This window comes from Pongo pygmaeus, chromosome 9 (genome assembly GCF_028885625.2).
Source record: "Pongo pygmaeus isolate AG05252 chromosome 9, NHGRI_mPonPyg2-v2.0_pri, whole genome shotgun sequence".
NCBI lineage: Eukaryota > Metazoa > Chordata > Mammalia > Primates > Hominidae > Pongo > Pongo pygmaeus.
Window position 1 is genome coordinate 77,124,596 of NC_072382.2, and position 27,936 is coordinate 77,152,531.

At 57.7% G+C, this 27,936-nt stretch overlaps 1 protein-coding gene across 3 annotated transcripts; it reads right to left on the minus strand.

Moving 5' to 3' along the window:
* Positions 1-2,567: 2,567 nt before the first annotated feature.
* On the minus strand, positions 2,568-27,373 carry WNT11 (Wnt family member 11). Of its 3 annotated transcripts, XM_063671224.1 has the most exons (8): positions 26,731-27,373; positions 22,585-22,758; positions 12,693-12,928; positions 10,781-11,058; positions 7,818-8,110; positions 3,382-3,482; positions 3,139-3,199; positions 2,649-2,989 (listed from the first exon to the last, which is right to left on the minus strand). In XM_063671224.1, the coding sequence occupies exons 2-8, from the start codon at positions 22,665-22,667 to the stop codon at positions 2,797-2,799; spliced, it is 1,245 nt and encodes a 414-aa protein (XP_063527294.1). In that variant the 5' UTR covers positions 22,668-22,758; positions 26,731-27,373; the 3' UTR covers positions 2,649-2,796. The 3 variants fall into 3 exon arrangements, with proteins under 3 accessions (XP_063527296.1, XP_063527294.1, XP_063527295.1); XM_063671225.1 differs by lacking the exon at positions 2,649-2,989 and having other exon boundaries at positions 3,065-3,482; positions 26,606-27,367; XM_063671226.1 differs by lacking the exon at positions 26,731-27,373 and having other exon boundaries at positions 2,568-3,482; positions 22,585-22,762.
* Between the last annotated feature and the right edge of the window lie 563 nt (positions 27,374-27,936).

Here is a 27,936-nt window from a genome sequence, read left to right on the forward strand (position 1 = left end):
GAAATGGTCTTCAGCTCTCCACACAGCTCCCCCGAGCCTGCTGGGAGTGCGGACGTGTGAGCAGGAACGCACCTGTGCTCAGAGCCCCGCTGTGCTGGAAGTTTTCCTGAGGTCTGGAGCGAGCCGCCTTTTCTTGCAGAGCCTCAGTTTCCTCCTCTGTCAATGGTAACAATACTCACTTTGGAGGGCTGCTGTGATGACTTGGGCCAATGTGTTTAGAAGGTCACACAGCAGGTGCACAATAAATGGCAGCACTTATATCATGTGACCACCCTTTCTGAGAGCCATTCTGGGTCCTTGGTCTGGTTTCTCCATTTACTTGTCCTGACAGAGGTCCAAAGGACACTGCCAAATCCAACATTTTGGAGGTATGTTTTATACCCAGCCCTGTTGTGCTGCTCCCCAGATCCCAGGGCCCATGGGTGCATATGGCTGGTCCCAGCCCATGAAAAGGCCCCAGACAAGTGGGGAAGACAGATGATATGACACAACACAGGCCTCTACAACACCTTGGTTCGGCGAAACATTGCAGGGAGCACAGAGGCTGTGGAAACCCAGAGTAGGCCCCTGACCCAGGCTGAGGGTAGCTGGGGAGGGCTTCCTGGAGGAGGGAGCCATTTACCTGGTTTTTGCAGAAGAGGGCATTGGCTGGCAGCTTGAGAAGGAGGGTGATGGCTGCTTTAAATGTTCAGACGGTTGTGGAGAGCCTGAAGAGGGGGAGATCCCTTCCACCTAGGGCACTGGGGAAGGTTTTGTGGAGAGGGCTGTGAGGGTTGTGTGTGATTCCAGCAGGGAAAACAGCACTCTTGGCCAGGGAGAACAGCAGATGCCCAGAGGGCAGGCGGGCTGAGCAGCTGGGAGTTGCAGGAAATGCTGTTGGAAGAATCGCCTGTGCCTGGGGTACAGGCCTTGTGTTCCAGGCTAGGGACCGGGGATTGGTTTTGTGGGCTAGGAGGTCGCTGAGAGCTGTGAAGCAGGGAAGCCCTGCGCCTGGAAAGCATACATTCCAGGGGCTCCTTCCAGGGAAGCTGGGGGTTTTCGACAGAGGGGCTGGCAGGGGCCCCACCCGGGAAGGCTCCACCTCCCCCCGTTCCCAGCCCCTTATCAGCTCTGTGACCACAGGAAGGCCCTTCCCATCTCTGAATTTCCTCATCTGCAAAACACACCAGAAGACTTATCTTGAGGTTCCTTGCAGCTGGTGACGCTGTGGCTCTGGCTGCCCCCACTGCAAGGCAGGGCCTCAAGGATGGCCACAGAAGCCCCCCTTCTTCCCACTCAGGATGGGTCCAGCCCCTGAGGGGTCATCCATGCCATCCCACCCCCGAGGATGTGGCTTCACTTCTCCAAATCCTGTGCAAGGCCCCGCTCTGCCCCAGCCCCTCCAGGTGGCATCTCAGTCCTCAGCCGGCTAGGGGAGGGAAGAGCACTGGTGCTGAGTCCAAGTCTCTCTGGTGCATGCAGAGATTTGGATTATAACATCCTCTTACACCCCAACCACAGCAAGATCCAGTTGATGAACCACTGCTTCTGTTTCGGGGCCACCTGCCCTGGCCAGGCACTGGGGATACCCCACTTACTGATCTCTTGGTTACTGGTGCTGCCTACATGCGGGAGGTGACACGGAAGCTCAGAGGGACAGTGATGTGCCTGCGATGATCCTGTTCCCCTTGGCACCCTGTCTTCACTTGGCAACAGCCAGGACCACTGACCTCCGTCCTGCCTCCCTGGCTGTTCCTTCTGTCTCCTGTGTCTTCTCTAAGCTTCATCTCCCCAACCTCCAAGGCAGGAGTGCCCCAGGCCTTGGTCCTCTTTACTCTTCTATCCCACACCCTCCCTTAGTGATGACACCCAAATGTGGATCTCCAGCCCTGGCCGCTACCCAGAACTCCAGACCCAAATATCTGCCCGGCCACTCAGTATTTCCACGAGGAGCGTAAACTGTATCACAATCCCCGTGGGCCCAAATCTGAACCCCAGGCCTCTCCCCACCCCCATGTCGGCATTTGGCCCCTTCAGCCTTCCAAGTGCTCCAGCCAAAACCCCGGCAGTCATTCTTGGGCCTCCTTCCCCTCACACCCTACATGCAAAAAGAGAACAAATCCTGTCGGCTCCCCGTTCAAAACAGAACCAGAATCCAACCACTTCTCAACACATCCACTGCCGCCAGCCTCCAGGCACGAGGCCTTTCCCAACCTTCAGCCTTCCTCCCCACCGCTCCCATTTTACAAATGGGGAAACTGCGGCTGGCAGAGAGCCCTCCCCAGGATCATGCAGAAAACCCACCAGGGCTAGCTAGAGCCTGGATCTGCACCATCTCCCCGAAGTCTGCGTCCCAGCTGCCCAGGGAGTGTTTTTTGAAGCCAGCTTAGCAGGCAGGCCTGACAACACGGCCAGGCTTTGAGCTGTGCCTGTGTGTGTGTCCCTGAGGAAAAAAGATGCTGCCAGCTGGGTTTATGTTTCAAGACGTCTGTCCTCGCCCTTGAACAAGAGCTCTTACAGGGAGATCAGGGCCAGGGCCTGGTGTGGGGGGAGCGCGGGGGGAGAAGGGACATCAATCGGAAGCCGCCTTGCCTGGAAACCGGAGAGCTCCCTCTGCCAGCCCCAGGGCCTGGCGAGTTCACTTGAGGAGGCCGGGAACTGCAGGGGCGGGCTGGGGTTCACTCAGCATTTATTTCATACAGCTGCTTAAAAAGCTAGTTTTAAAATAGAGATCATTATATATATACATATATATTTATATATATAAAATATATAAAGAGGAATGGAGAAGTGCCACCCCAAAGAAAAAGCTATGTTTTATAAATATTTCTGTAGCTTCCACATCCCAAAGGAAGAAAAAGCAAAAAACCAAAGAAAACATTTACAACCCAAGCTAGTGGTTCCATGTGGTGGGCCCAGCAGGCTCAGACCCCAGGGTGGGCCAGGGGGTCCTGCAGAACGTTCTGAAGAAGGCGGGCAGACCCCTTCCCGGAGGCTGGTCTCTGTGGCCCTGAAAGGTCAAGTCTGTATCAGTCTCACCAATCCCAAGCCCGGCTCCTTAGACCAGCCTGTGGGCACTCCAGGGCCTCAGGCTGCCAAGTTATTTTTAATCTTGTCGGTTTCCTTTGATGTCCCGCCCTCCTTCCAGGGTGGCCAGACCTTCTGTTCCTGGTGGCTTCCAAGTGAAGGCAAAGCACAAGCCGCCTCCCATGCCTGGCATCTGGAATTCACAAGCAGAGATCCATGGAGTGTCTCCAGGCCCCTGGCCCCAGTTGCTGAGGGTCCTTGAGCAGAGTCCTCGCTCCTGCATGGGGCGGAGGGCAGGGCCTCACTTGCAGACATAGCGCTCCACGGTACGCTCACACCTGCGGCAGGTGACATAGCAGCACCAGTGGTACTTACAGTGGCACCGCTCGACCACGCGGTCTGTGTAGGGGTTGTAGCCACGCCCGCAGCACATAAGATCGCAGCTGTCGCTTCCGTTGGATGTCTTGTTGCACTGCCTATTGTGGGGGCAGGAAGCAGGTCAGTGCATGCCTTGGTCACCACCCACCAACACCACATGACTCCCAGCCAGGCAGCCGGCAGCGTCTCCCATGGCCACCGACTCAGCCCTTCTTAGAAGCTGTCTTGATCTTTGGGGAATTTTAAATAATCCTCTTACCTAAAGGTACTTCTCACTTTTCCCTATATTTCTAATAAGGGGTTACCAAAATGATGGGGCTGTTTTCTTTTATTTTTTTGAGATGGGGTCTCACTCTGTTGCCCGGGCTGGAGTGCAGTGGTTGTGATCATGGCTCCCTGCAGACTTGACCCCCGCCTTCCCCACTACCCAGGCCCCTGGCTCAAGTGCTCCTCCCACCCTGGGACTGAATAGCTGGGACTACAGGCACACACCACCATGTCCAGTTAATTTTTTAATTTTTATTTTTGTAGCAATGGAATCCCACTATATTGCTCAGGCTGGTCTTGAACTCCTAGGCTCAAGCAATCCTCCCACCTCAGCCTTCCAAAGTGCTAGGATTACAGGCATGAGCTGCCGTGCCCAACCTTGTTTTGTTTTCTTAGAGGTATCTTTTTTCTATTTCTTCTACTTCTAAATACTGGAAGGACCCTCCAACCAATCTAATAATCCTACCTTTATGGGTAACCTTTTACAGAGTCTCACTCTGTTGCCTAGGCTGGAGTGCAGTGGTGCAATCTCAACTCACTGCAACCTCTGCCTCCTGGGTTCAAGCGATTCTCCTGCCTCAGCCTCCCGAGTAGCTGGGATTACAGGCGTGTGCCACCACACTCGGCCATATTTAATCTTTAATTAAATATTATGAGATGTCAAGATCATTTGATTTTTAGAATCCTAGGATAAATGCCGAAATACTCAAACCCCCACTGGGCATCAGACACACTGCTCGTGGAGGAAGAGGGGTCTGTTGGCCATGTGCCTCCTGTGGGTCAGGCACTCCCTCCAGTGTCTTATCTCAGTGGAGGCCTGTAGGGCCCTTGGGTCAGTGGAATGATTATGTCCATTATGCAGATGAAAACAGGGTCAGCAAAGGGCAGAGGCTTAAACTTGGGGACTAAAACTAAGGCCCTGACTTGCTCTCCCTACCCTAAAGGGCGGGGCGTGGAAGCCAGCAGGGGCTGCATTTCTTCCCAAACGTGGGATGCGAAGACATTGAAGGTCCCTATAAAGTGCAAACATCCTTCCACTGCTCTCAGTTCTTCTGTCTAGTGACAAATCATCTGTTCAGACTGGTGGCTCCTCTAGCTGGGCTGAGGCTAGACAGGGAGTGTTTTCATGAGATGTAGTTGGGGACAGAGCAGCAGGGGGCTGGGGCACTGACAGGGACAAAGGGTCCCCACATGTGGACCGAGGAATCCCAGAATGTCCAAGGTGGGAAAGTCCTAGAGATGACCGAATGCAATCCTCATATTTACTGATGGGGAAACAGACACAGAAGGGAGAGGGGCCTTGCCCGGGCTGAGTACAAGGCCTGTGAGAGTTCCACAGGGCCTCCTGGAAGAGGAAAGACCATCTAGGCCATTCATGAAGGACAAGCAGGACTCCACCGTGCAGAGGAGGGAAGGAGCGCTGGGGGAGAGGGAACAGCTTGGGCAAAGGCAGAAGACCAGGCCTGCCCTCAGAACAGTGAGAGCAGATGGAAGGGGAGGGCTGGAGGCCCGGAGGAGGCTGATCAGTGCTGGGGGAGAGGCCAGGCCTGAGCTGGAAGGGGCCATGGGCAGAAGGAGGGGAGTGCCTGGGGAGAGTCAGCCGGTGACCAGTAAGTGGGGGCTGCCAGCAGTTCCCAGAAGAACACATGCGCCAGAGCTGGACAGACCTGGGTTCAAGCCCCAGCTCTGCCACTTAGTGGCTGTGTGACTTAAGGCAGGCCACTGAACCTTTTTGGGCTTTGTTTAGCCACTCGGCATCCATGAGTTCCCCCTCAGCCTTCTCCTGAAGGCTCTGGCCGAGCACTCTACCCTGAGGGGTAGGAAGGAGGCAGAGTTCTTTTTTAAATTTCTGGATCCCTGACATGCATTGTCTGAAAACTTGGCCTCCAGTGTCAGATCCAGACAAGGCCCGGGTGCCTGGGACCAGGATTGGGGCCAGTGGGGCTATAGGCCCAGGGAAGGGCCGTTGGATGCCTGGCTCCCAGGGCACAGGGTGGCTCAGACTGTGAGCCCAGGGCAGGGGTGGGTTTCAGAGGTGCAGGCCTCTGGAAGAAATATGACAAGAGGGCTAGGGTTTGGAATATTGACTGCAGATTAGGCCTCGGTTTCCCCAGGTTAGATCTGAGGAGGCTGCAAGGCATCATCCGCAGCGAGGGAGCCAGCCTCTAGAGATAACCCGCATGCACACGCCTTTCACAGTTCACCAGGCTCACTTACATCGAACCCCCAACCTAATCATCAATCTCAAATTTCCCCTCCTCTAGGAAGCCTTCCTTGATGTCCAGGCTGGATCAGGGACCCTCTGGGCTCCCTTCACACCAGGCTTTCCTGTCACGACCTGAGCCCTTGGGGACCTCCCACCAGCACCTGCCAGAGCCAGGCAGAGACATAGCTGACATGCAGTCTCATGTAATGGGCACAAGAAATGCTTGTGGTTATGAACTACCGAGAAATCGGGGGTGTTTGTTACTGCAGCAAAAGCCAACTAATACAGATGCCTGCAAGGGTCCCCCTGGGGAAGGACCGGGAGCCGCAAGGCAGGAAACCTGTGGGGGCTGGGAAGGAAGCCAGGGGGGTGGGTGGCGCTGTGGGCGGGGCCTCCTCATCAGGAGTGAGGGGCAGCTGGGAGAGAGGGGCCTGGCAGCCTGAGGGCACAGGGGGAGGGGAGACTGCCCAGGAGGGGAGGGGAGAGGGGAGATGCTAGGTAAGTGTGTTTGGAGATCACTCGACAACCCTGTGAGTGGTGGGGTGCCCTCCCCACTGTGCAGGAGACAAGCCTGAGCCTCAGATCAGTGAAGGATGTGCTCAAGTCCCCCTGTTGGGAAGCTGTGCCCTCCCTGACACACACAGAGCTGCACATGGATCCAGGAAGACCCTTTCTTCACTCTCGGGTCCTCCGTGGGCCTCCTGCAGCCCTCCATGTTCTAGAATCGTCCTCTAACTCCCCCATTCCCATCTACCTCAGCCCAGCCTCTGGCTCCTTCCTGTCTCCCCGGCCTGACCTGGTTCCATCTTCCCTCTGCCGACCCCCTCAATCTGGCCTCCAGATGGGAGCCTGGGCCTCCTCACAGAGCCTGCTGCCCTGGCCTGTGGGGATGCAGCCCCCCAGCCCACCCCTCCCTCTCCTGGAGACAGGAACGTGGGCTGCGGAGGAAGTCAACGCTGGCTGTGCACCAACTATGTGCCAGACACGTTCCCAGACACCCACTCTCTGGTGCAATATTCTTTTAACCCCGAGAACACGAGTTTTGTGGAATGCTATTAGGGGCTCCTTAATAAAAGAGTTCCATGGCCAAACACCTCTGGGAAACACTGGCTTAAACAGATCCTTTACTGCAGATTCCTCAGAGCCTTTCATATGTTCTAGTGCCTCGTGAATCGCCAGAGAATTTCCCAAATGCACGTGACGACAGAGCTCTTTCTCTCGTAGATCGCGACCAGCTTTCGCCAGCACCATCTTTGGGAAATGTTGCTTGTGCAGTCCTCACCAGCCCCACCCAGCACACAGTAGGTCTGCAGTCACTCCTGGCTCCCTCACTCTCCTGTTCTGAGCCAGCTGCGGCAGCTGTGACGGGGGCTGTGGTAGGGTTCCAGGCCTGGGGTCCCCAGGAGGAGATGGGCTGGGGGCGGGGAGAGGGCTCACAGGGTTGAGGACAGAGGGGCAGTGTTGCTGCACGGAATGCAGGCAGACATCGCTCTCCCTCACTCAGTGTAGGCTGTCCCCATCTCCCCTGGCACCTCAGTCCCTTTGCTGTGCAACGAGCAGGCTGTATGGCCTTTACCCCTCATCTGTTCATCTGACAAACATTTTCTGAGCACCTATCTTACGTTGGGCAGCCTCGTTCCTGTCCTGTCCCCCAGTAGCATCGTTGTCTCTTCCCATCTGTCTCCCCAGCTGGGGAAGGTGGAGCAGGGGCCCCCCATCAGCCTACATTCACTGTGCCCCTGCCAGGTGCAGTGCAGAACAGGCGCTCCCAGCAGCTCTGCAGGGGACCCTAGGACCCTGGCATCTCCACTTAGCAGTCCTGGGGCCAACTCCCTCAACTGAGCAGGGTCTCCATTCCCCAAATGCCACCTGAGTCCCTGCTGTGTGCGTGGCCCTGAGCTGGGGAACAGTGTGTGCAACACGGGTGACCCTTTCCCACCAAGGTGGCGGCAGGCCTCACCTGTCTTGTGTCCCGTGGGAGCCCACCTTCTCATTCTTCATGCAGAAGTCAGGTGAGCTCTGCAGATAGACGAGCTCCGAGTCCTTCACAGGCCGGATATCCAGGTCCTTGGGCACCAGGTGCTTGCGGGTGCCCATGGGTCGGTGCACTACCTTGGTGGCCGACAGGTATCGGGTCTTGAGGTCAGCAGCCACATCCTGCAGCTCCTGCAGCCCCTTCCAGCAGGTGCGGATGGAGCAGGAGCCAGACACCCCATGGCATTTACACTTCATTTCCAGAGAGGCACGCAGAGCCTGTGGACAGGGGAAGGCGTCGGCTGGGTGGCCTGACCCGGGACCCCAGCCCCACCCACCCATGGCTGGGTGCTCTCAGGGAGTCACTGCCTGCTGGAGTTTCAAGTGATAGAGCTTTTTGCTTTAAAGCTTGGAGGTGGTGTGGGCCTTCCTGCAACCTTGGGGGGCAGCTGAGGGGCAGGAAGAAAGGCATTTTCAGGGATAGGGATGACATCGTTTAGCACCTACTGTATACCAAGCGCTCTAACACATAATGGAGATTGATCACCACAACAGCCCTTCAAGGGAGGTATCCTTACTTCCCCCATTTTAAAAAGAAGAAACAATAGCTCAGAGAGGCTAAGTCTCACGCCCAAGGGTGCAGATAGAAAATCATGGAGCTTGGATTTGAACCCAGATCTGGGGGTGATTCCAAAAGTGGTGGCTTTTAATTGTTTCATGCTTTTTCTCTCACTAAATGCTTGCTGGAAAAAAGGAAGAAAAGAAGAGAAGGAAGGAAGGGAGGAGGGTAGGAAGGGGAGAAGAGGCAAGGGTGAGTGCAGGGGGCTCCTCCCCGCCACCTGGCTGGCTTTCCCCCCACTGCCAGTGCTCCTGCCAGGCCACCCTCAGCAAGCCACGTCGCCACTCAGGGCCTCTGTCTTCTTTCGTGCAAGGCGAGCACATAATTCCTGCCTTGCAGAGAGCTGTAAGGATGAAATGAGATGACACACACAAAAGAGTTTTGTGAACCATAAAAGTTAAATCAATATTGGTTTTGAAAAATCCATTTAAGTAATAACTATGGTGGAGCCCCCTTGGGCTCAGAGGCTTGGGGAGACTCTTTCCCTGGCTTCAAAAAGGACTCGGGCCCACCAGCTTCCCTGGGCCTCAGTTTCCCTATTAATACCTGAGGGGCAGAAGTTAGATGCCTTCTACAGGCCTTCCAGTTCTGCCTTTTAAACCCTTCTTTCAACACAAGACTTGGATTCCCCTGCCCAGGCCTACCCTCCTGCCTCTCCTGTACAGAGACATGCAAGAGTCATGGGAACCTGGGCCCATCCCCTGCATCAGAGAGATGGGGAAACTGAGGCACAGAGTGGGCAGGACTTGCCCAAGACAAGTGAGTTAGTGGGGGAGCTGGCCAAGGTCTCAGGGCTCCTTCCCCTCACCAGTGCCAGGAAGTGAGGACCCAGGGAGTGTGTTTGGGCACCCAATCTGGAATTTGCTGAGAAAAGTCTGTGGAGGTCACAGTGATGAAGTCAGCAGGACTGCAGGGCACCGCGGCACTGGTGAGCCATCGAGGGAGGGTGAACTAGGTTCTGCTGCTCAGGATAAGCTGGGGGAAGGGGCTTGGAGCTTCCCGAGGTACTAAACAGGTGTTTGTGATCTCATTTAATCCTCACGCAGCCCCGCAGCTTGCAAGGACACTGGCCCCTTTTGCAGATGGCCTCAGGGACGGGCCTGATTTGCCCTGAGGCGGAGGACCCTCTTTGGACAGCATGGTGGTGGGGGGAGGGCTGCGGCCCTGGCAGCATGTGGCGCCCAGCTGGCCTGGCTACGGTGGTGGGCCTGTAGGCCGCTGGTGAAGGGCTCCCACTGGGTTTCATGAACAGGGGCAGGGGACAGGTCAGCAGGGCCAGGAGGCAGGAGTCCTGAGTCCCTGGCCAGGCTCTGCTATAGACCCACAGTATGATTTGGCCTCAGTTTCCCTAACTGTCCAAGGATGGCCTGGACACCCTAGAATCCTCACACGAGGAAGACCCTTGAGAGCAGGTGAGGCCACTGAAGACCCTGGACTTGGGAGTCCCACAGTCCTGGGCTCTATTGTGCCGTGGGGCTGAGCCGCTGAAGTGCTTTCAGCCTCACTTAGTGCCTCTGTAAAATGGGGCTAAAGGGTGCAGGGAGGAGCTGATGAGATGCCATCTGCACATGCAGCTCTGGCCAAGTGGCCATCCCTGCCGTTCACGGTCCTTTCCCCATCTGTAAAAAGGTGACAATGGGGCCTGCCCGAGTTGTTCCATGACCACAGAACAGAAATGTATGGAGCACCAAACACAGTGTCTGCAACACAGATTGGTAGAAAGTTCATTCACTTACGGGTCCACTCACCCCAGTCTTTTGGGGAGTGAGGTGAGGAATGAATGAAAACCTGAAAATAATGAATGCTGGAGGAAACTGTTCTAGCAGCTTCGGTTGGTGTGGGTGGGAGTCCCCGTTAAATCCAAGCAGATGAGCCCTTAGGATAGGCTTCTGTTGACCACAGCCCTCTCCACGCCCTGGAGGGAGGGACAGCTTGAGGAACATGACAGATGGGGACTCAGCACCAGGCCACCCCCACCATTTTATAGATGGGAACAGCTGAGGCTAGAGAGGCACTGACTTTCCCAAAGTCCCTAAGCAAGTTTAGTGCCAGAGCCAAGGCCAGAACTCAGAGCTCCTGACTCCTAGTTCAGTGCTCCTTCTGCTTGGACAACCCAAATCCCAGTGGACCCCCTGGAGGAGGAAAGCGAGACAAGCCCCAAGCAGCTGGCAAGGGAAGGGCTGAGGATGAGGATGGTGCGAGGCACATCAGGTGTGGGCCAGTCAGGGCCCGTCCCCCCGCACCCCCCGCCACTGGGGCACGCTGGGTGGCCCTTTTCTGGCCAATGGCACAAGCACAACTATCTGGGGGTGGGTGGGGTGGGTGGTTACCTGTCTCCCCACTTCACTGTTGTGTAGACGCATCAGTTTATTGGCTTGGGATCCTGTTTTTTTCACCTTCATAGGAGCATCGGAAAACTTGGCCCCCATGAGGAGCCCGTAGCTGAGGTTGTCCGCACATCCTCCCCAGCGGTTCCCGGGCCCGGGTGGCTCACCTGGGACGGGGCCGCAGGAGCAGCCGGGCAGGTCGCCGGAGGTGCAGGCCCGGGCGATGGCGTGGCTGATGGCGGCGGCCGACAGCGCATACACGAAGGCCGACTCCCGGGTCCCTGAGGGTGGGAGGGGAAGGTCAGCCGACGCTGATCCAGGGCTAGGACCCCGCCCAGGTCAGAGGTCCTCCTCCTTCACCCACACCCTGCTGTAACCAAGGTGGCGCCAGCAGGGGTTGGCACTAGGGCCATTGAGATGTCACCCCTGCTTCCCCAATTCCTCCTGAATATACCAGCTGACAGCCACACTCAGGACCCCACACCCACAGGCATGCCCTCACCCACGTCCTCCTACTCACACTCACAGCTCTAGGCTTCCACCCACTCGCCCTGCACTGGCATTAGGGGATGCTTTACAGTAGTGAGGCCCAGGCTCTGAGCTCCTGATGTGCCAGACAAATGCACAAAGGACCTGCTGTGCGTGGACCTGTGTCCCCTCAAATGATGTGTTCAAGTCCTGACCCCTGTACCTGTGAGCATAATCTTATGAAGAAGTGGGGTCTTTGCAGATGTAATGGGGCTGAGATGAGGTCATACCGGATCAGGGTGGGCCCTAGGCCAGTGGCTGGTGTCCTTATAAGAAAGGGGAATTTTGGACACACAGACACACAAAGAGGGAGCTTGCCCTGTGATGACAGAGGCAGAGACCGCAGTGACGCAGCTGCAAGATAAAGAATGCCAAGGATGGCCGGCCGCCACCAGGAGCTAGGCCTGGGCCAGGAAGGATCCTCCCTAGCACCTTCAGGGGGAGCATGGCCCTGCTGACACCTCGATTTCAGACTTCCGACCTCCAGAACTTTGAGACAATACACATCTGTTGTTTGCAAGCAGCCAGTTGTGGCCCATTGGACAGCAGCCCTGGGAAACGAATACGGCACTCAGGAGCCTCAGCTGCGGGGTCCTGGCCATCGGTCCGAGCCATAGCTCTGTCTCTTAACTAGCAAGCCACTTTCCCATCTCCAGCCTCAGTTTCCTTAACTGTAGAATACGGGTGGTAACAGCTACCTCACAGGCTGGCTCTGGAGTTCAAATAATTCAGGAAGAAAGGAAGGTTTGTCAAACATTAGCTGCTACTGTTTAGGACCCACAAGAAAAATTATTATAGTGCAGGGGAGAGATTACACCTACTGGGGCCTTCCGTCTGTCAAAAGCCTCCCTGTTGTACATAGGTCCCCCAGACCGCCCCCCACCAGAAGCCACCTCCTGCAGGAAGTCTTCGAGATGTTCTCTCCCTACACTGCTTTGTGCATGGTGCAACAGTTTCAGCAGCCTGGTTCCGTGTTACCTGTGGCACACCTGTCTGCCCTGAGGGTGGGCTTTATAGCATTCTTGTTTCTAGACTCCCCTCCCAGGAGCCTCCCTGACATGTGGCCAAGCAGGCCACAGCCTTGGGTCATTCCTTCATTCATGCATGGGGGCACACAGATACATGTGCTGTCCTTCAGGCTCCCCTGTGCTGATATCGCCACTCATCTGTGTTTACTCGTTCGTGAATTCATGCCTGCACACCCATATTTATGATTAATTCATCCACCCATACCCCATCCATCCATGCCTGTATCCACCCGTCATTCATCCATGAATCCATCATCCACCCACCCATGAACCCATCCCTCCATCTAAACACACACAGATTGATGCCTGAATTCCTTCACCCGCACCCACACGCATTCAGCAGCCTCGCCAGCTCCTACCTCTCTCCAGGTCAAGCAAATAGTTGGGGGCGAGCTCAATGGAGGAGCAGTTCCAGCGCATGTCGGCAAAGGCCCGGCGACAGGCCTTCATGACCTCGCGGGCGGCGTGCACCACCGTGTGCATGAGCTCCAGGTTGCTGCGGCACAGCTGCACCTGTGCAGACACCAGGCCCTCCAGCTGCTTGCAGTGTTGCGTCTGGTTCAGTGCCAGGGCCGATGGTGTCTTGGACAGCGCCCTGCACACCGTGGAAAAGCCATGACCGATGGAAGGAGAGACAGGGTTGTCAGGGGCCACATGGCCTCCACCCGCCCTTCTGGCTCCAGCCTTTCCCTCAATGGACTTTGCCTCCTGGTTTCCTGGCTCCTTCCAAAAAAGGCTCCCAAAGTGTCGGCTGGCAGAGCAGTGGATCCCCCTCCCACCCCATGTGACCTTGGGCACATCACCGTCCCTCTCTGAGCCTCAGGCCCTATTCATAACATAGGATCACAACCCCCATCCTACCTAAGCTTTAGGATAATTATACTAACAAAACAGCTGTACAGTTCACAAAGCTCACCTCCACCACCTGATTTAGTTCTCACACAGCTGTGAATTATTAGTCTTTATTCAACATTCATTCAACACTGAGCAGCTATGTGCCAGAAACCATGAGAAATGCTAGATTCTTATAATCACAATAATTATACATACTATTAACTGAAGCCTTTCTAGATGCGCAACATGAGGTAGGAGTTTTCCATCATTATTTCATGTGATTACTAAACCCATTTATTATGTTGTAAAGTCCCATATCCATGCAAGGAATTCCTAATAAAGGATTAAAGAGCCACTCAGTTTTGTGATGACCTGGAACTTGAAAAATTTAGTATCTAATCCAGACTTGGCCATTAACTTGTTGTGTGATCTTAGATAATTCATTGCCCCTCTTTGGGCCTCAGTGTCTGTGCTTGTAAACCGTATTTCCCAGGATGGGCTTGAGTGAGACACTCTGACAAAAGGGATCCATTTGGGGAACACGATGTACTATGTCCCCGCTTGGAGAGTCAGGATGCACATTTACATTTTAAAGGTCCTGAGAAGTCCTGCAGCAAAGCAGCAGGCTTGGTGTTATTTAACTCAGGGAGTCTATTGAGTACAGTGAGCACAGAGCCCTTTGCTTGAGGCTGCTGACTTCATCCACCTCATCCGTGCTTTGGGAAATGTTAGCCTAGTGGGTCTCTATGAACCCTGGTGATGTTAGAGGACCCAAGAGCCTCCCAGATCCCAGCTCTGGGCACCTGGGTTCCAAGACTGTAGGACCAGGTCCTTCCTCGATCTGCCGTTCTCCTAGGCCTTCTCTGAGGGCAGCCTGCATCGGCAGCACTTAAGGACCCCACAAACCTAAAGGACTCCACATGGACTCACTCTCAGTGCCCCCACCCACAGCAGGGGCCATCTGGAACCCAGAGTCAGCTGGCCTTCAGCAACCCAGCAGAGGCCCAGGAGCGACAGGGAACCAAGAGGGGCCATTCTGCAGCCAGAAGTGCTGAGTGCCCCGCCTGCTGTGGCCCCAGCGGTCTTTACCCAGGGTCAGGGCTGAGACCTGGCAAGGTAGAGATCCCAGAACCCCTGGGCTGGGTTCTGAGGGAGGCAGCCCATTGCCAAGGGCACTGCACAGGCTTGGGTAGACTCCAGGCTATATCACTCCCCTTGCGACCTTGAGCAAGTCACTTAACCTCTCCTTTCCCATCAACCTCCCAGTATTAACTGAGGGCTTAAATCAGACAATGTGTGTTACACGTTCTGCCCAGGGCTGACACTCTGTGGTCAGTGGTCAGTGATGGAAGCTACTACAGTTACTACCTTGGTGGTCTTTTCCTACCTGGGGGCAGCCTCCCTGGACCTGCCTAGTCAAGGCCAAGGGCTGTCGCTTGACATTCAGGGCCCCTCAAAGCCTGGCCTCCCAGCTCTTGCCAGCCTCCCATCCTCATCCTGACATCCAGCTACACCAGGTTCTTGACTTCTCTGAAAGGAACTGTCTTGCCACCATGCCTTTGCCCAAGCTTTTCCTGATGCCAGGAATGCCTTTCCCCCTGCTTCTGGACATGAACGAACTTGATCTACTTGTGGAAGAAGTATTTACTAAGCACCAACTCTTCCCAGACTCATTTGGTAATGAACATGACATAGATCCTTTCCTCAAGGATACCCTAGTCTAATGGCTGGATAAAGCTACCAATAGTTATAAATCAATGGCCCAGCTGTTCTCGCTCCTGGCCTAGCCCCAGGAAGAGCACAAGCCTTGGACACCAGCTGTGTGACCTAGGTAAGTTATCCAACCTCTCTGGGTTTCATGTTCCTCATCTGTTACAAAGAAATGATAAGGCCAGGCGCGGTGGCTTACACCTGTAATATCCCAGCACTTTGGGAGGCCAAGGTGGGCAGATCATCTGAGGTCAGGAGTTTGACACCACCCTGGTTAACATGGCGAAACCCTGTCTCTACTCAAAAAATACAAAAATTAGCCAGGCATGGTGGCGCATGCCTGTAATCCCAGCTGCTCAGGAGGCTGAGGCAGGAGAACTGCTTGAACCCAGGAGGTAGAGGTTGCAGTGAGCTGAGATCGCACCACTGCACTCCAGCCTGGGCGACAGAACGAGACTCCGTCTCAATAAAATAAAATAAAATAAAATAAAATAAAATAAAATAAAATAAAATAAAATAGAAATAATTACTACTTCAAAAGGCTATGATGAGGCTGCGGGTTGTTGCTCATGTCTATGATCTCAGCTACTCTGAGGCCAAAGTAGGAGGATCCTTTGAGGCCAGGAGTTCAAGACCACCCTGGGCAACATAGTGAGAGCCATCTCTACGAAAAAGTAAAAAAATTAGCCAGGTGTTGTGGTGCATGCCTGTAGTCTGAACTACTTGAGAGGATCACTCGAGCCCGGGGGTTTGAGGTTACAGTGAACTGTGATTACACCGCTGCACTCCAGTCTGGGTGACACAGTGAAACCCTGTCTACTTAAAAAAAAAAAAAAAAAAAAAAAAGGCTATGGTGAGACTTAAATAACAGAACATAGGCAAAGTGTTTAAGACATTCATAGATGTGTAATCCTAGCAATTTGGCAGGCTGAGGCGGGTGAATCATGAGGTCAGGAGATCAAGACCATTCTGGCCAACATGGTGAAACCCCGTCTCTACTAAAACACAAAAAATTAGCTGGGCGTGGTGGTGCACACCTGTAGTCCCAGCTACTTGAGAGGCTGAGGCAGGAGAATTGCTTGAACCTGGGAGGCAGAGATTGCACTGAGCCAAGATTGTGACACTGCACTCCAGCCTGGCGATAGAGCGAGACTCCATCTCAAAAAACAAAACAAACAAACAAAAAATTAATAGATAAAGCTAAGTCCCCCACTTGTTGCCCAGCGGGTATTGGACCAGACGGAGTGGGAAGGCCTGGGTTCTTACTCAAGCTCTGTCCTCTATGTGCTGTGCAAACTTGGGCAAACTATTGCCCCTCTCTGGGCATCAACTACAACATGAGGACCTCTCAGGGTCTTGCCAAGGCTGAATGATATGTGCTACGGTAAGTACTCAATAGGTTCCTTCATTTCCTCCTGCCTGTCACGCTCTGCCACGCCTAACCCACCCTATAACCCCCAAAGATAGAAACCTTCCCAGAGACCCAGAAAGCAGGGCCTGGTGTCTGTGGTTAGGGCGGCGTGACTCACCCTGTGTAAGATCAACTGTGGTGTCCAGGGCAGTCTCCCCTCACTGCCACCCCCTAAACTATGAGCCGAGAAATGTCTGGTGTGTCTAGATGCCAGCATCTGGCACAGGGTGGGCCACACAGCATCCCTCAGACGCGGTTTCTTGACCTAAATGGAACTGCTCTGGCCTGACCTGGCCTCACCTTCTTGGGGAACCTGTTGCTGAACCCTGCCGTACTTCCTGGGTGGGCTCTGACCACACAGAGGCAAATGTCATCACCTCAGTGTGTTTCCCGGTTGTCAACAGCCCCTCCACCTCCACCCAGCAAACCCTGTCCCTGAGTGCAGTGCCGTCACGGGGTAACAGCTCCACATGGGCGTGGCCCTTCCCGGTTGACAGAGCCTCCCACTTCACACCTCAGAGGGCAGCCCGGAGGGGATGATCAGCCCTGCTTTAGGGGCTGTGCTTGTCCAGCACCCCCCAGCAGGCCCCGTCATCCTTCTTGGTGAGGCTGTCAGTTCCTGCAGGCACTGGGGTCACTTCTCTCTGGGTACCCACTCTGCTTTGCTCTGGGCGGTCCCCACCCAGCCCGTCCTGAGCCCGCTCTGCCGCTCGCCCTCGCCCAGCTTTCCTCCCGCTCCTTCTGAGCCAGCTTCCTCCATTTTCAAATGAGAAGGACGACGTGGGCGACAGCACATCAGCGCATGGCCTAGCAGCAGGCTCATGGCACATGGTGGGCGTTCAGGCAGTGAAGGCAGCCTCCTGTGTCTTTCCCTGGGCTCCAGCTCAAGTCACGGGGTGGGACGATGGGGGCTGAGCCTCTTCCTGGGGAGCTCACTGCAGACAGCTTGTGAGTGCTGGGTGCTGCAGCTCTCAGGGAAGGGAGCCTGGTGCTCCTGGTGCTCCTGGTGCCTGGGTCTCCTTGGCTGGGACCTTGGGGTGAGCCCCAGAGCCACCCTGGGTCTCAGTCTTTCCATCCTCCCCAGAAGGCTGAGGGAGAAGGTGCTGTCAGAGTACCTTCCAGACGAGGCTCAGACTCCCCAGGCGGCCCAAGGGTAAATGAGAAACAGATCCAGAGGCCCTGGTGGGCGCAGAGCAGTGTGAAGACCCAGGGGCCCGCCTTGGAGGCTGACACTGGGACAGGAGCAGGCTGCCATGCGTACCAGGGAGGCCACCCGCCCACAGGGGCTGCAGGCAGAGATCGCAGGCGGGAGGCAGCAGATTCCACTCCCGAGGAGGGCCATGCGGTCATCTGGTAATTAGTGGTAATGACCGTTTCCAAATAAATCCCCCTTGGGGAGGTAATCAAGGATTAGGACGGGAGGCGGGGGAGTTCTCCTTGTGGACATCTCGCTCGCTTCACTCCAACAGACCCCTAATTGGAAACATTTCGGTTTATCTGGGGGTGGGGGCCTGGGGGAGAGGGTGGAAGAAGGGACAGGAGGGAACACAGAGTTCATAGGCGAGGCCTGAGCTCAGGGCCCTACTGGGGTGGCAAGGCCTCCTCTCATTCAGGAGTTGAGGGCCTTGCTGGGACTGGCTGGGGCAGAGACCTGGGTTCAAGCTCTGGCTCAGCAGCTCTCTCCTTATGAGACCTTGGGCAAGTCACTGCCGCTTGCTCCACCTCAATTTCCCCATCCATACTGCTCAATGCTCAAGAATAATGCAGGCTCTGACACTGGTAACACAAGCTGTCAAATGACTTCACTGAAGTATTTTCCTGGTGGTGCCAGCAACCCTACCCTCAGGCCGCTCTAGGGGACCCGGCCCATGTAAGGCACCTTCAAAGAAGGGCTTCCTTCCTGGACCTGCACTTCACAGCATCCCTCTCCCTCTAGGCACAGGGGTCAGGTCACATGATGAATTCTAGGCCAGAGACCTGGCAGCCAGGTTCAGGCTCCTTTAAGTGACCTGGGCCCCAAGGTCCCTCTCTGCAGTTCTGCAGCTCGGCCGCCCACGGTGCTGAGTGGTATTGCCAGCCCATTTCCAGGTGAGGCTTCGGCAGAGCTGGGCTCAGAGGGCCTCAGAAGGTGCTCCCATCAGCACCACCCAGAATGTAGCCTGGCAGCTGCCCACCCAGGGAGAGAGATGGGGTGAGGTCAACAGATGGAGATGAGAGAGACCCTGATGCCCACATCTGTGCTTCTGGGATGAGGAGGATGCTGATGAGGGCTGCAGGCTGGCTTAGGGACTCAGTCTTGCCCTGGAATCCCCGTGCTTCTGCATCTGTGGACCCTGCTGACCCTGAGGTGGGAGAACAATTGAGTCGAGGAGATCCTGTTCTCCCAACCAGACCTTTGTCCCTCCCTTGCCCATGTCTCTTTGGGCTTTCCTGGGCCCCACCTCATCCTGGTGCCCATGTGGCATGGAGGATGGGGCAGGAACCCAGGCTCTAGGCCACCCAGGCAAGCCCAGCCTCTCCCTAGGCTTCCGTCTACTCCCCTGGGGCAACCTCTCCCTCCATCACTCCTCAATTAACTCCTCAATTAGGCACCAGGTCTAGGAACTGGGGAGAGGTCTAGGAACCTCGAAAGTGCCCCTTCTTCACCAGCCACCCCAGCTTGGGGCTGTAGCTGCCCGTCCAGGAAGAAGAAGCCCCTGGGGCCCCACAGCCTGAGAGTCCTCCTGTTCCCTCCCTCCTAGGCTTTGTCCCAGGACTCCAGAGTGAAGAGGAACCAGTCCAGCCCTTGTCCCCACTGTATAGATAGAGAAATGGAGGCTGATGAAGGTCTTTGAGCCTGCAGATCCAGTCCTGCCTGGAAATGACACTGGGTCCCCTTCACACCTGACTGCCCAGACCTCAGAGATGGAAGCCTGTCCCCTTGGCCTCACACATGCTGACCCACCTGTGCAGCCCATCTTGCAAAGGTAAAGCCCTAACAGGCCTTGGTCTGACGCTTCTCAACCAAGAAACCAAAGGGAGCTGCCACAGCATCACCAACTTCCACTATGCAAGTGGGGAAACTGAGGCCCAGAAAGGGCAGGGCTTGCCCAGATCTGTACACGGCCAATCAGAGGCAGAGACAAGCTAGACCCCAGGCCTCCCGCATCCTGAGGTAGGGCTCCTTCTACCTCTATCTTAGAGCTGAGGAAACTGAGGCTCAGAGAAGCTAAAGCGATTGACCTACAGAACTCAGGCTGGGCCTTGCAGTCCCAGTCTGGCGCTCCTTCCACCCTACTCTGCAGCGCCATGGCCCTCTAGAGCCTCCTGGCCCCATCTCCGTGGGAGTGGCAGGTGTGGGACTGCCCAGGGAAAGGGGCGGCCTTTATGGATGTTCCCAACCAGCTGGGCCTTTCCTCTCACCCCACTGCTTCCGTGGTTCCCAGGAGAGTGGGACTCCCCTCAAACCCTCCCCTTACCGAGGAAAGCCAAGAAGGGGGTGGACAGCCCAGACCTGGGACCCCGAATACTTGAGGGGCTGGGAGTCTTCTGGTGCCTGGCCTGGAAGGAGGTAAGGTAGGGAAGGATCCCCAGGTTATTTCTGGGCAGGTGCCTGTATGGGCAGCCAGGTCCTGATCCCCTCTCCTCAGCCCCCATCCCACCAGCTCAGCCTGCATCCCAGGCACCCACCAGGTGAGCATTCCAGGCCACTGGGCCATGTTGGCTTTCAGTTCCTGTGCCAAGTGCCCCTTTCATCTCCAGCTCACTCTCCAAAGCCCAGGCCAGCGGAGGCTCCTGGGTGAGTCTCTGGCTTTCCAGCCTCACTGAACACTTCCCTGCTCCCAGCCGTGCTGGGGCTCCATGTGCCCAACAGGCCACGGAGCCAGGCAGCTTAACTCAAATCCTGCCTCCACTGCCTGTCACTAGCAGGGTGAGCTGTGACACCCTGCTAGGTAGAGCCCCCATCTCTGTGTCCTCCAGTCTCTGTTTCCTCTTCTGTGCAATGGGGGTAATAGCAGCACCCACCTCACAGGGTGGTTGGGATATTTAAATGGAACAATATACATAATGCACTTAGAACAGTGCCTAGCACATAGTGAGGCCATGTGTGTGTAGACATATATGTACATATACATACATATATGCACGTGGCCTACACACATGTATCTATATATACACATGCATACACAGATAATTGTTATTCTTAAACTCCACCCCTTTTCCCACCTCCCCATCTATCTTAAACTCTAGCAAGACTTTAATCCTCTCTTGCTAGACTATCAATTTCTCATAGGAGTGCAGTATGATCTAAATTACATGACCCAAGCTCTCGGAGCAGCATCTGGGGCACTTAGGAGTAGGCTCTTGTGGTGCCTGGTTTCTCCAGGTCTCCCCGCATGCGCTGTTTGGCCTCCAGGCTTCTGCTCGTGCTGTGCCTCCTGCCTAGGATGCCTGCTTTGCACTCCATCTCTGACCATCCAAATCTTCCCTGTCCTTCCAATCCCAGCCCAGGCATCTCCCTTAGATAGAACTGACCACTCCTCCTCTGGGCTGTCATGCTCCCTCTGCTAGGACACAGACCATAGTCCACTTGGTACTTCTATATGTCCATCTCCCCCAAGAGCCTGGGGGCTTATTTAAGGCACACAATGAGTTGTACCCATTTCTGTGGCAGCCCGACTCTGCAGTGGGGACAGAGGACATGGATGTCAGGTTTAGCCAGCCGTCCATCCCACCACAGGCCAGCGTGGGGGCTTGCGCGCATCACGACCTTTGCAGGGTCTCAGGGCTCCCACTGTGGAGCAGGGATGATGGCAGTGACCCCACAGGACTCTTATGGGCGGCAAATGACACCCAAGCCCAGTGCAAAGCCTCTGACGCTCCTTCAGCCAATCCTCTCCTTCCCTGGACCTTAGTATCCTTATCTGTAAAATGGTGGCGGTGGATGAGAGAGCTTGGACTCGCTGATCGGAGGTCCCTGCCAGCTGGAACGGTGCTGGGTACCCCATCGCAAAAGGAAGGTGGCTGGTTTCTCACAGAACTCCTCAGGGACAGCTGGGAAAAGCTAGTGCCCAGGGCTGGGAGATCGCTGAGACCAGGCTTCTTGTAAACAAGAAAGGCAGGAAGACGGGGTTCCCTCCTCGAATCATCAATTAATCAATAACTTGGCCTGAGAAGGGGCAGGGCCACTGACCTCCAGACTGTTTGCTGGCGGCGCAGCCACTATCACCCTGTCTTCCAACTAATTCACAAACCCTTTGCAGCGCCCTCCCCAGCCCCCACAACCTGCCCCCTGCTGTCTTATCTGCAGGCTCCCTGCCCCGGCCCCAGATTCCAGACCCTTGTCCTGTCCTGGACTTTCCCTCTGAGGGAGCCCCTCTGCCCACAGCGTCCTCCTCTCCGTTGCCCGAACCAGCCAACTCCCGGCAGCGCTTCAGTCACCAGGGGCACAGCCCCGGAAAAGCTTCCCGGTGTCTCAAATCTGTGTCCCCACCAGGTGGGCTTCTTTCCTCTAGGCCTCCAGATTCCCGGTCTGGTTTCTCCTCGGGCACTTGGACACTTGTGGAGTTATTTACAGCCTGGGCTTATCTCTCTCAACTTAGAGCGCAGCTCCTCCAGGAAGGGGCTGGCGTTTACTCCTCTCTTCACCACCCCCAGCCCCCTGAGCAGGCACTCCCTTCAGCTCGGCACCAAGCCTCTCTCTCCCTCCTACCCCTGCGTGAATAATTTCTATCTAAAGGAATGCCCTGCACATGTGCACGGCGGCATCTGACAGCTTCTGAGGACCTTTCAGGAGCCTCTTCTCATCAGATTTGAGTGAGGTGGAGAGTCTCACCCTCCTGTGACAGAGGAGGACAAGGAGGCCCCAAGAAGTAGAGTGACACTTTCCCAAGGTCACCCAGGTGGAGGGGTCAAGAGTGTCTCAGCGGAACTCCCGCTAGGGTCAAGGAGACTGACTGACAAGGAACGCTCCTGGGCTGGCCGCTCTGGATTGCGCCCCTTGAACAGAATGTCTTTTTCCATCTGCCCCTGCGGAGGTGGCCAGAAACTCCGTGGCCTTTGAGCCACCGTCAGCTGCATAGGACCAGGCGCTTCCATTGCGGTCCACGCCCGTCTCACTCCCTCTTCGCAAGCCTCCGGGAGGTAGGGACATTTTACAGAGGAGGAAACGGAGGCTTAGGGATGACTTGCCCACGACCGCCAAGCCAGCTTAGGCTCCCGGGTCTTGGTGCGCTCGCACCATCCAGGGGACCCCGTAACGCCCTCCGCCGCCCCAGTCCCCGGCCTGTGCGCGTGGACGCGGGGTCCCTACTCACAGCCACTTGATGCCATAGCACACGCCGGTCTGGAGCGCCAGGGCGAAGAGCAGCGCCTCGCAGACCTGCGGCCGCGCCCTCATCGTCGCGCGGCGGGCGCGCCCGGGGTCACACCCAGGAGTAGCCGCGCCGAAGTCCTCCGCCTGCACGGCCGCCGCTGGTCCTGCACGCCGCCTGCAGCCGGGGAGAGCGGAGGCGGCGGGTTAAGGCGGCGCGCGGGCGGGGGAGGCGTTTTATTCAAATTACAAAGGAGGGGTCGGGGCCCGGGGAGGCCGAGCGCGGCGGGCGTCCTCTCCCGCTCCGCCCGGCCAGGGGACGCGTCCCTCGCCTGACTCGAATTAGGCGCGGCCGAAGGCGTGTCCCCCAGCGTGGCCCCGGGCCCCAACGCGCCTTCGAGCCCCTCCGGCCGGGGCAGCCGGAAGGAGGGACAGGAGGCGGCAGAACCGGAGACCCCCGGAGAGACCGGGCAGACACAGCGAGAGGGAGGAGGACGCTCAGAGGACAAGGCTGAGAGCCACAGAGGCAGAGGGGGAAACCCGGACAGACGCAGACCTGGGACGGAAAGGAGAGGAATGAGGAATCAGGAGTCCGGGCGAGGCAGCAGAGTCGAGGCCCCGGAGCTGGGGCTTATCCCCGCAATATTGAGCATTAGTTAATAAGGCCTCGGCAATTCTCCTTCTCAACCGTGCCTCAGTTTACCTCCTCAGTAAGCTGTGGCAATTCGGACACAATTCCGCTTTTATAAAGAACGTTCCCTGGCCGGGCAGGGTGGCTCACGCCTGTAATCCCAGCACTTTGGGAGGCCGAGGCGGGCGGATCACCTGAGGTCAGGAGTTCGAGACCAGCCTGCCCAACATGGCAAAACCCTGTCTCTACTACGAATACAAAAAATTAGCCGGGCGTGGTGGCAGGTGCCTGTAATCCCAGCTACTCGGGAGGCTGAGGCAGGAGAACCGCTTGAACCCGGGAGGCGGAGGTTGCAGTGAGCCGAGATTGAGCCACTGCACTCTAGCCTGGGCGACAAGAGCGAAACTCCGTCTCAAACAAACAAACAAAAAAAGTTCCCTAACACAATCGCATCTGCTCCTCCCAGCACCCCGTGAAATAGGCACTATCGCTGCCTCATCTCACAGATGAGGAAACTGAGGCGCAGAGGTGGGGTTCAGCTAGGGAGCTGCAAGCCGGGTGTCCGGCGAAATCAGGAAATGGGGCTTGCTCGGGGCCCTGCTTTCTCGGTGTGGGAAGGGGAGGATGGGAAACGGGATGGTAGGGCTCTTTGTACAGTGAAGATTCCGAGTCTCCAAGTCCGTCTTCAGCCGCTCCACTTTGGAGGGTGGGGGTGGAGGCGTGCGAGCTGGGACTGTGCAGCCCCGCCTTGGCGAAGCGGGGAAGCTCGCGGGGCTGGCGCTGTGTTGCCTCTGGCCTCCAGGCGGCGCCCTCGGGCCGCAGAGGAGCGGCTGCCCCGCCCGCCCGCAGCCCGCGGAGCCGCCTTCTCCGCTTTTTTTCTCCTTCACTTCATTCTCACCTCATTAACTCCCTTCCCAGCTTCTCCCAAATTTACCAACACCTGGCGTTCGCCTGGAGTCAGACACAGCCCCAGCCCCTCTCCCCTCGGGAGGAGCAGAGACAAAGGGATTCCTTTCTAAGGGTTTGGGGAGTTGGAAAAGGAGGCGCCCACGGTAGTGGGGGCGCTGGAGCAGAAAAGGGACGTTCTTATCTGGCTCTGTGAGCTTGGGCAAGCCCTCAGCCACCCCAGCCTCGGTGTCCCCTTCCATAAGAACGAGGAATGGGGCTTCGCCGTGCGTCCCCCGAGGACCCCGTCTCCCTGCAGCCTGCGGGGCTCAGCGCCCCTCTGCTATTTGCACCGCGACGCCACCTGCGTGGCGCATTCCTGCGCGTGGGTAGTCAGCACGCAGAGATGGGAAGCCCCACTGTTTTCTGGAGCCTGTGGGCAAAACCCACAGGAAGGCGAGGAGAAGCCTGGATCGTACAGTTCTTTTCCTCCGCAGAGCCCCGCAGCTAGCGCCCAGCACAGGGGCGCCTGCGACAAACATGCCGTCAAGGCTAGGGGTCTCAGCGGGGTTCTCGGTGTAACCCAGCCCCGTCTTCCCACCCAGCCTGTATCCAAATCCTTTGTCTTCCTGGTCCTGCAAGTTTCCTGCACTTCTCAGAACGAGAAAAATATCCGCTGGATATGGAGGGGGGAATCAAAACTCCAGTCACCGTCTTCCCCTCTCCCAAAGTGCGCCGCCCCCCGAAGGCACCCGGCATTCCTGGGTGGGGAGGAGGCGGGGGCTGCACGAGGACGGAGGCGCGCGGACTCACAGCGGGGGATCTGTGTCCAGCTTGGTCTCCCAGGGAAAGGAGGAGCCGCCTAGGTCGCACAGCGGACGGGGACCTAGGCCTCCAGCCCCGCCTAGCTCTTTCGGTGCAGCCCCGGCTATCCCAGGGCTCTCCCTCCGCCGCCCAAGCTCGTCGCGCGGGGAGGCAGCGCCTGGCCCGAGCCTCTGGGTCCTGACGGACTGTTCCTGTCCCTTGTACGAACGCCCGGGACAGCCGCGCGGGCCACGGGGTCACCCTCCGCCTGAGCTCGCGGGTCAGAGTGCACGCGCCTGCCGAAGCCCCCAGCCCGCCAGGGGGCGCTAAGCCGGGGCTCGGCGGGCGGGGGGATCGCGGCTGCCTCCTGCGTCGCGGGCTGGGGTCAAGTCCCCTCCTCTTCCTGGGCCCCCGCTTCTCCGTCTGTGGATGGGACGACGTGTCGACGGAGTGCCCCCTGTGTCCTGGTCGTTCTATAGGACACTTGCCGTGGGCCGCCCTGACCTGCCCGGCCCCTTGCTTGGGGCCGGGCGCGTAGTGGGCCGCGCCAGGCGTAGCACGTTTGGAGAGTGAGCGGTCACCTCCTCGAAGTTGGTCCGAGCTACCCTGCCTGCTGCGGGCCCGGGAGGCGGCCGCCTGGGGCTGTGCACAGGGAGAACACCACGAGCGCAGCGCCGCAGCCCAGCGCCGCCAACAGGTGGTCATAGGCCCGGGCTGTGGAGGACTCTGGAAAGCCGGCCGCTGGGACCAGGCCACGCCGGCGAGGACTTGCGGGGCCTCCCCTACCCCGACGCCCCACGGGCACCGTGCACCGGGGCCGATTGTCCGCGCGGCGCGCAAGGTCGGCACGGGCGGGTCCCGAAGCCTGCGGCCACGCAGCTCACGGAGCTGACCCCGCCAACCAGGGACGCCGAGCGACGGCTTCAAGGTTACCTGCGGAGCGGGGCGAGGACGGGCCGGCCACCCGGCTTTGACCCCAGCCGCGAGGTTTTCGAGAGACGTCTGCTTGGATGCGCACGCGGCGCCGGGTCACCCGGGAGACGGGTTGTTTTGGAAGTGGGAAGGGTAGGTGGGGGCACTCGAGATCCCTCCTGCTAACCCCCTGGAGCCGGACCCTGCGCCCCCAGGGCCTTGAGGGACACCGAGGCACTTCAGCCCCGGGGGTGGGAGGCGTGGAGCTCGTGCGCGAGCTCAGCCAGATGTTCGGGGCGGTTGCAGATGTGCCTCGGGGCCGGGGACAGGACTTTCCTCCTCCCCAGCCCCCAGCCTGGAGCTCAGGTCAGTAAACAAACTCGGTTCTCCCCCTCCCCCCGCCGCCCTTGGGACCCGTTCTCAAAGCCAGGCGTCTGCCCCCATCCCCAATTTACTAGGCGCTGCCGTATTTCTCTGCCTTTTGCCACCCTTTCCCCCCGCCCACCACACACACCCTCTGTCGCGGGATCCAAGTCCCCCACACCCGGGGGTGGCTCGGGCATGACCTCATCCACGGGACGACTGGGAAGGAGGGGGTCGCCTGGGGTGCGGGGGCAGAAGAGGGGGGCCGGGCCGGGAAAGTTCGAGGAGGGCCGCAGGAACTGCACAACCCACCACCGTCCCGCGTCCCCCTAAACCCCGCGTCCCCAGGCTCCCGCGGCTTCGCTCCGCAAAGGGGAACTCTTCGGAGTGCTGCGGAGGAAAGGTATGGAGGAGCGCTTGGTTTGCTTACCCGGGAGTAGGTGCCCAAGGGGGTCGTGGCGGGTGCGAGAAGCGTCGTCCCCCTCGGACTCGGGCGCCCCCAGCCCTGGCGGGTCCCCGCTGAGCGGCTGCCCGCTGCCCGCGACCACTGCTCACCTCCCGGGGCGCTCGCCAGGCGCGCCCTGCGTGCCCGGGTGCCCTGGCCTGCCCAGGGAGCGGCGAGTGCGGTTTCCAGCGGGCCCGTGCGCACTCCGGCTGGGCGAGCGGGGAAGGCGCCCTCTTCGTGAAGCGGCGCGAGAAGGACGCCGGCGATCCTGGCAAGCTGCGGCCGGCTCAGGACCCGCGCGGAGTCAGGCGCGGACTCCGGCTGCTCTCTGCTGCGCTCAGCTCCCGGGGCCTGTGCTCGCCGCTCGCCCGAGCTCTCCTCCTCGCCCGGCGCGATCTCCGGCGCAAGCCTCCCAAACTGCTTTATAAGGCGGGCGGCCGCTTTGATCCGCCCACGTCAGTGCGTAGCAACCCCACCGGGTGGCCCCGGCCGCGCGCGGGGGGCGGGGGCGGGGTCCCCGCGGACGCCACTGACCTGCGGCGCCCGCAGCTCCAGAGAACTTTGTACTCTGTCGAGCTACAAAGGGGGACTCGCTCACTACAGCTGGTGTTTACTAAGCGTGCGTGCTGCGTGCCTGCGACACGCGTGGGGCCCGGGTAAGGCCCATCTCGAATCGTCGCAGCAACCAGGCAAGGAGCCTCAACTCGCAGGGGGAAGTCAGACTTGGGTCTCAGTCTGGAGCCGGGACATCCTTAGGTGTTGGTCGCGTAGCGTGGTTACCGTAGACGTCTGAGGTCCCGAAACCTGCCTTCGTGTCCTAGTCCTGGTCTTTCGGGGGGCCATCTCTTCTGGCCTCTGGTTCCAGTTGTGGAAAAGGAATCAACGATCCTGCAAGAGAAAGAGACACGAGGACTCCGCGCTACAAAGCCCGCTGTAAACCTTAGGTGTGGAGCTGGGCGGAGTCCCAGCCGCTGGGGTGACTGCTGGGGAGTGTTCTGGACACAGGGGAGGGGGAGCAGAGGAGGACTGGGTTTCCTAAGTTAAAGGAGCCTAGAGAGGCGCCTCCTGCGCCGAGTAGCCCAGGCGTGTGGTGCTTCTGGGACCCCCTCACTTGGCCTCCCATGAGCAGCCCAGCTGCTTACTCCACAACACCACTGCGATTTCTAACTGCCCATCGGGTGCTGTGGGTTCATCCATGTCTCCCCTTCCTTCTAGGGGCCTCAATCCCAGGACGTCCTCAAGGATAACTGGTTCATTAGCAGAAAGGGAAATGGAGACTTAGTGAGGACACGGAGCCTGTCTCAGGTCCCCCAAAA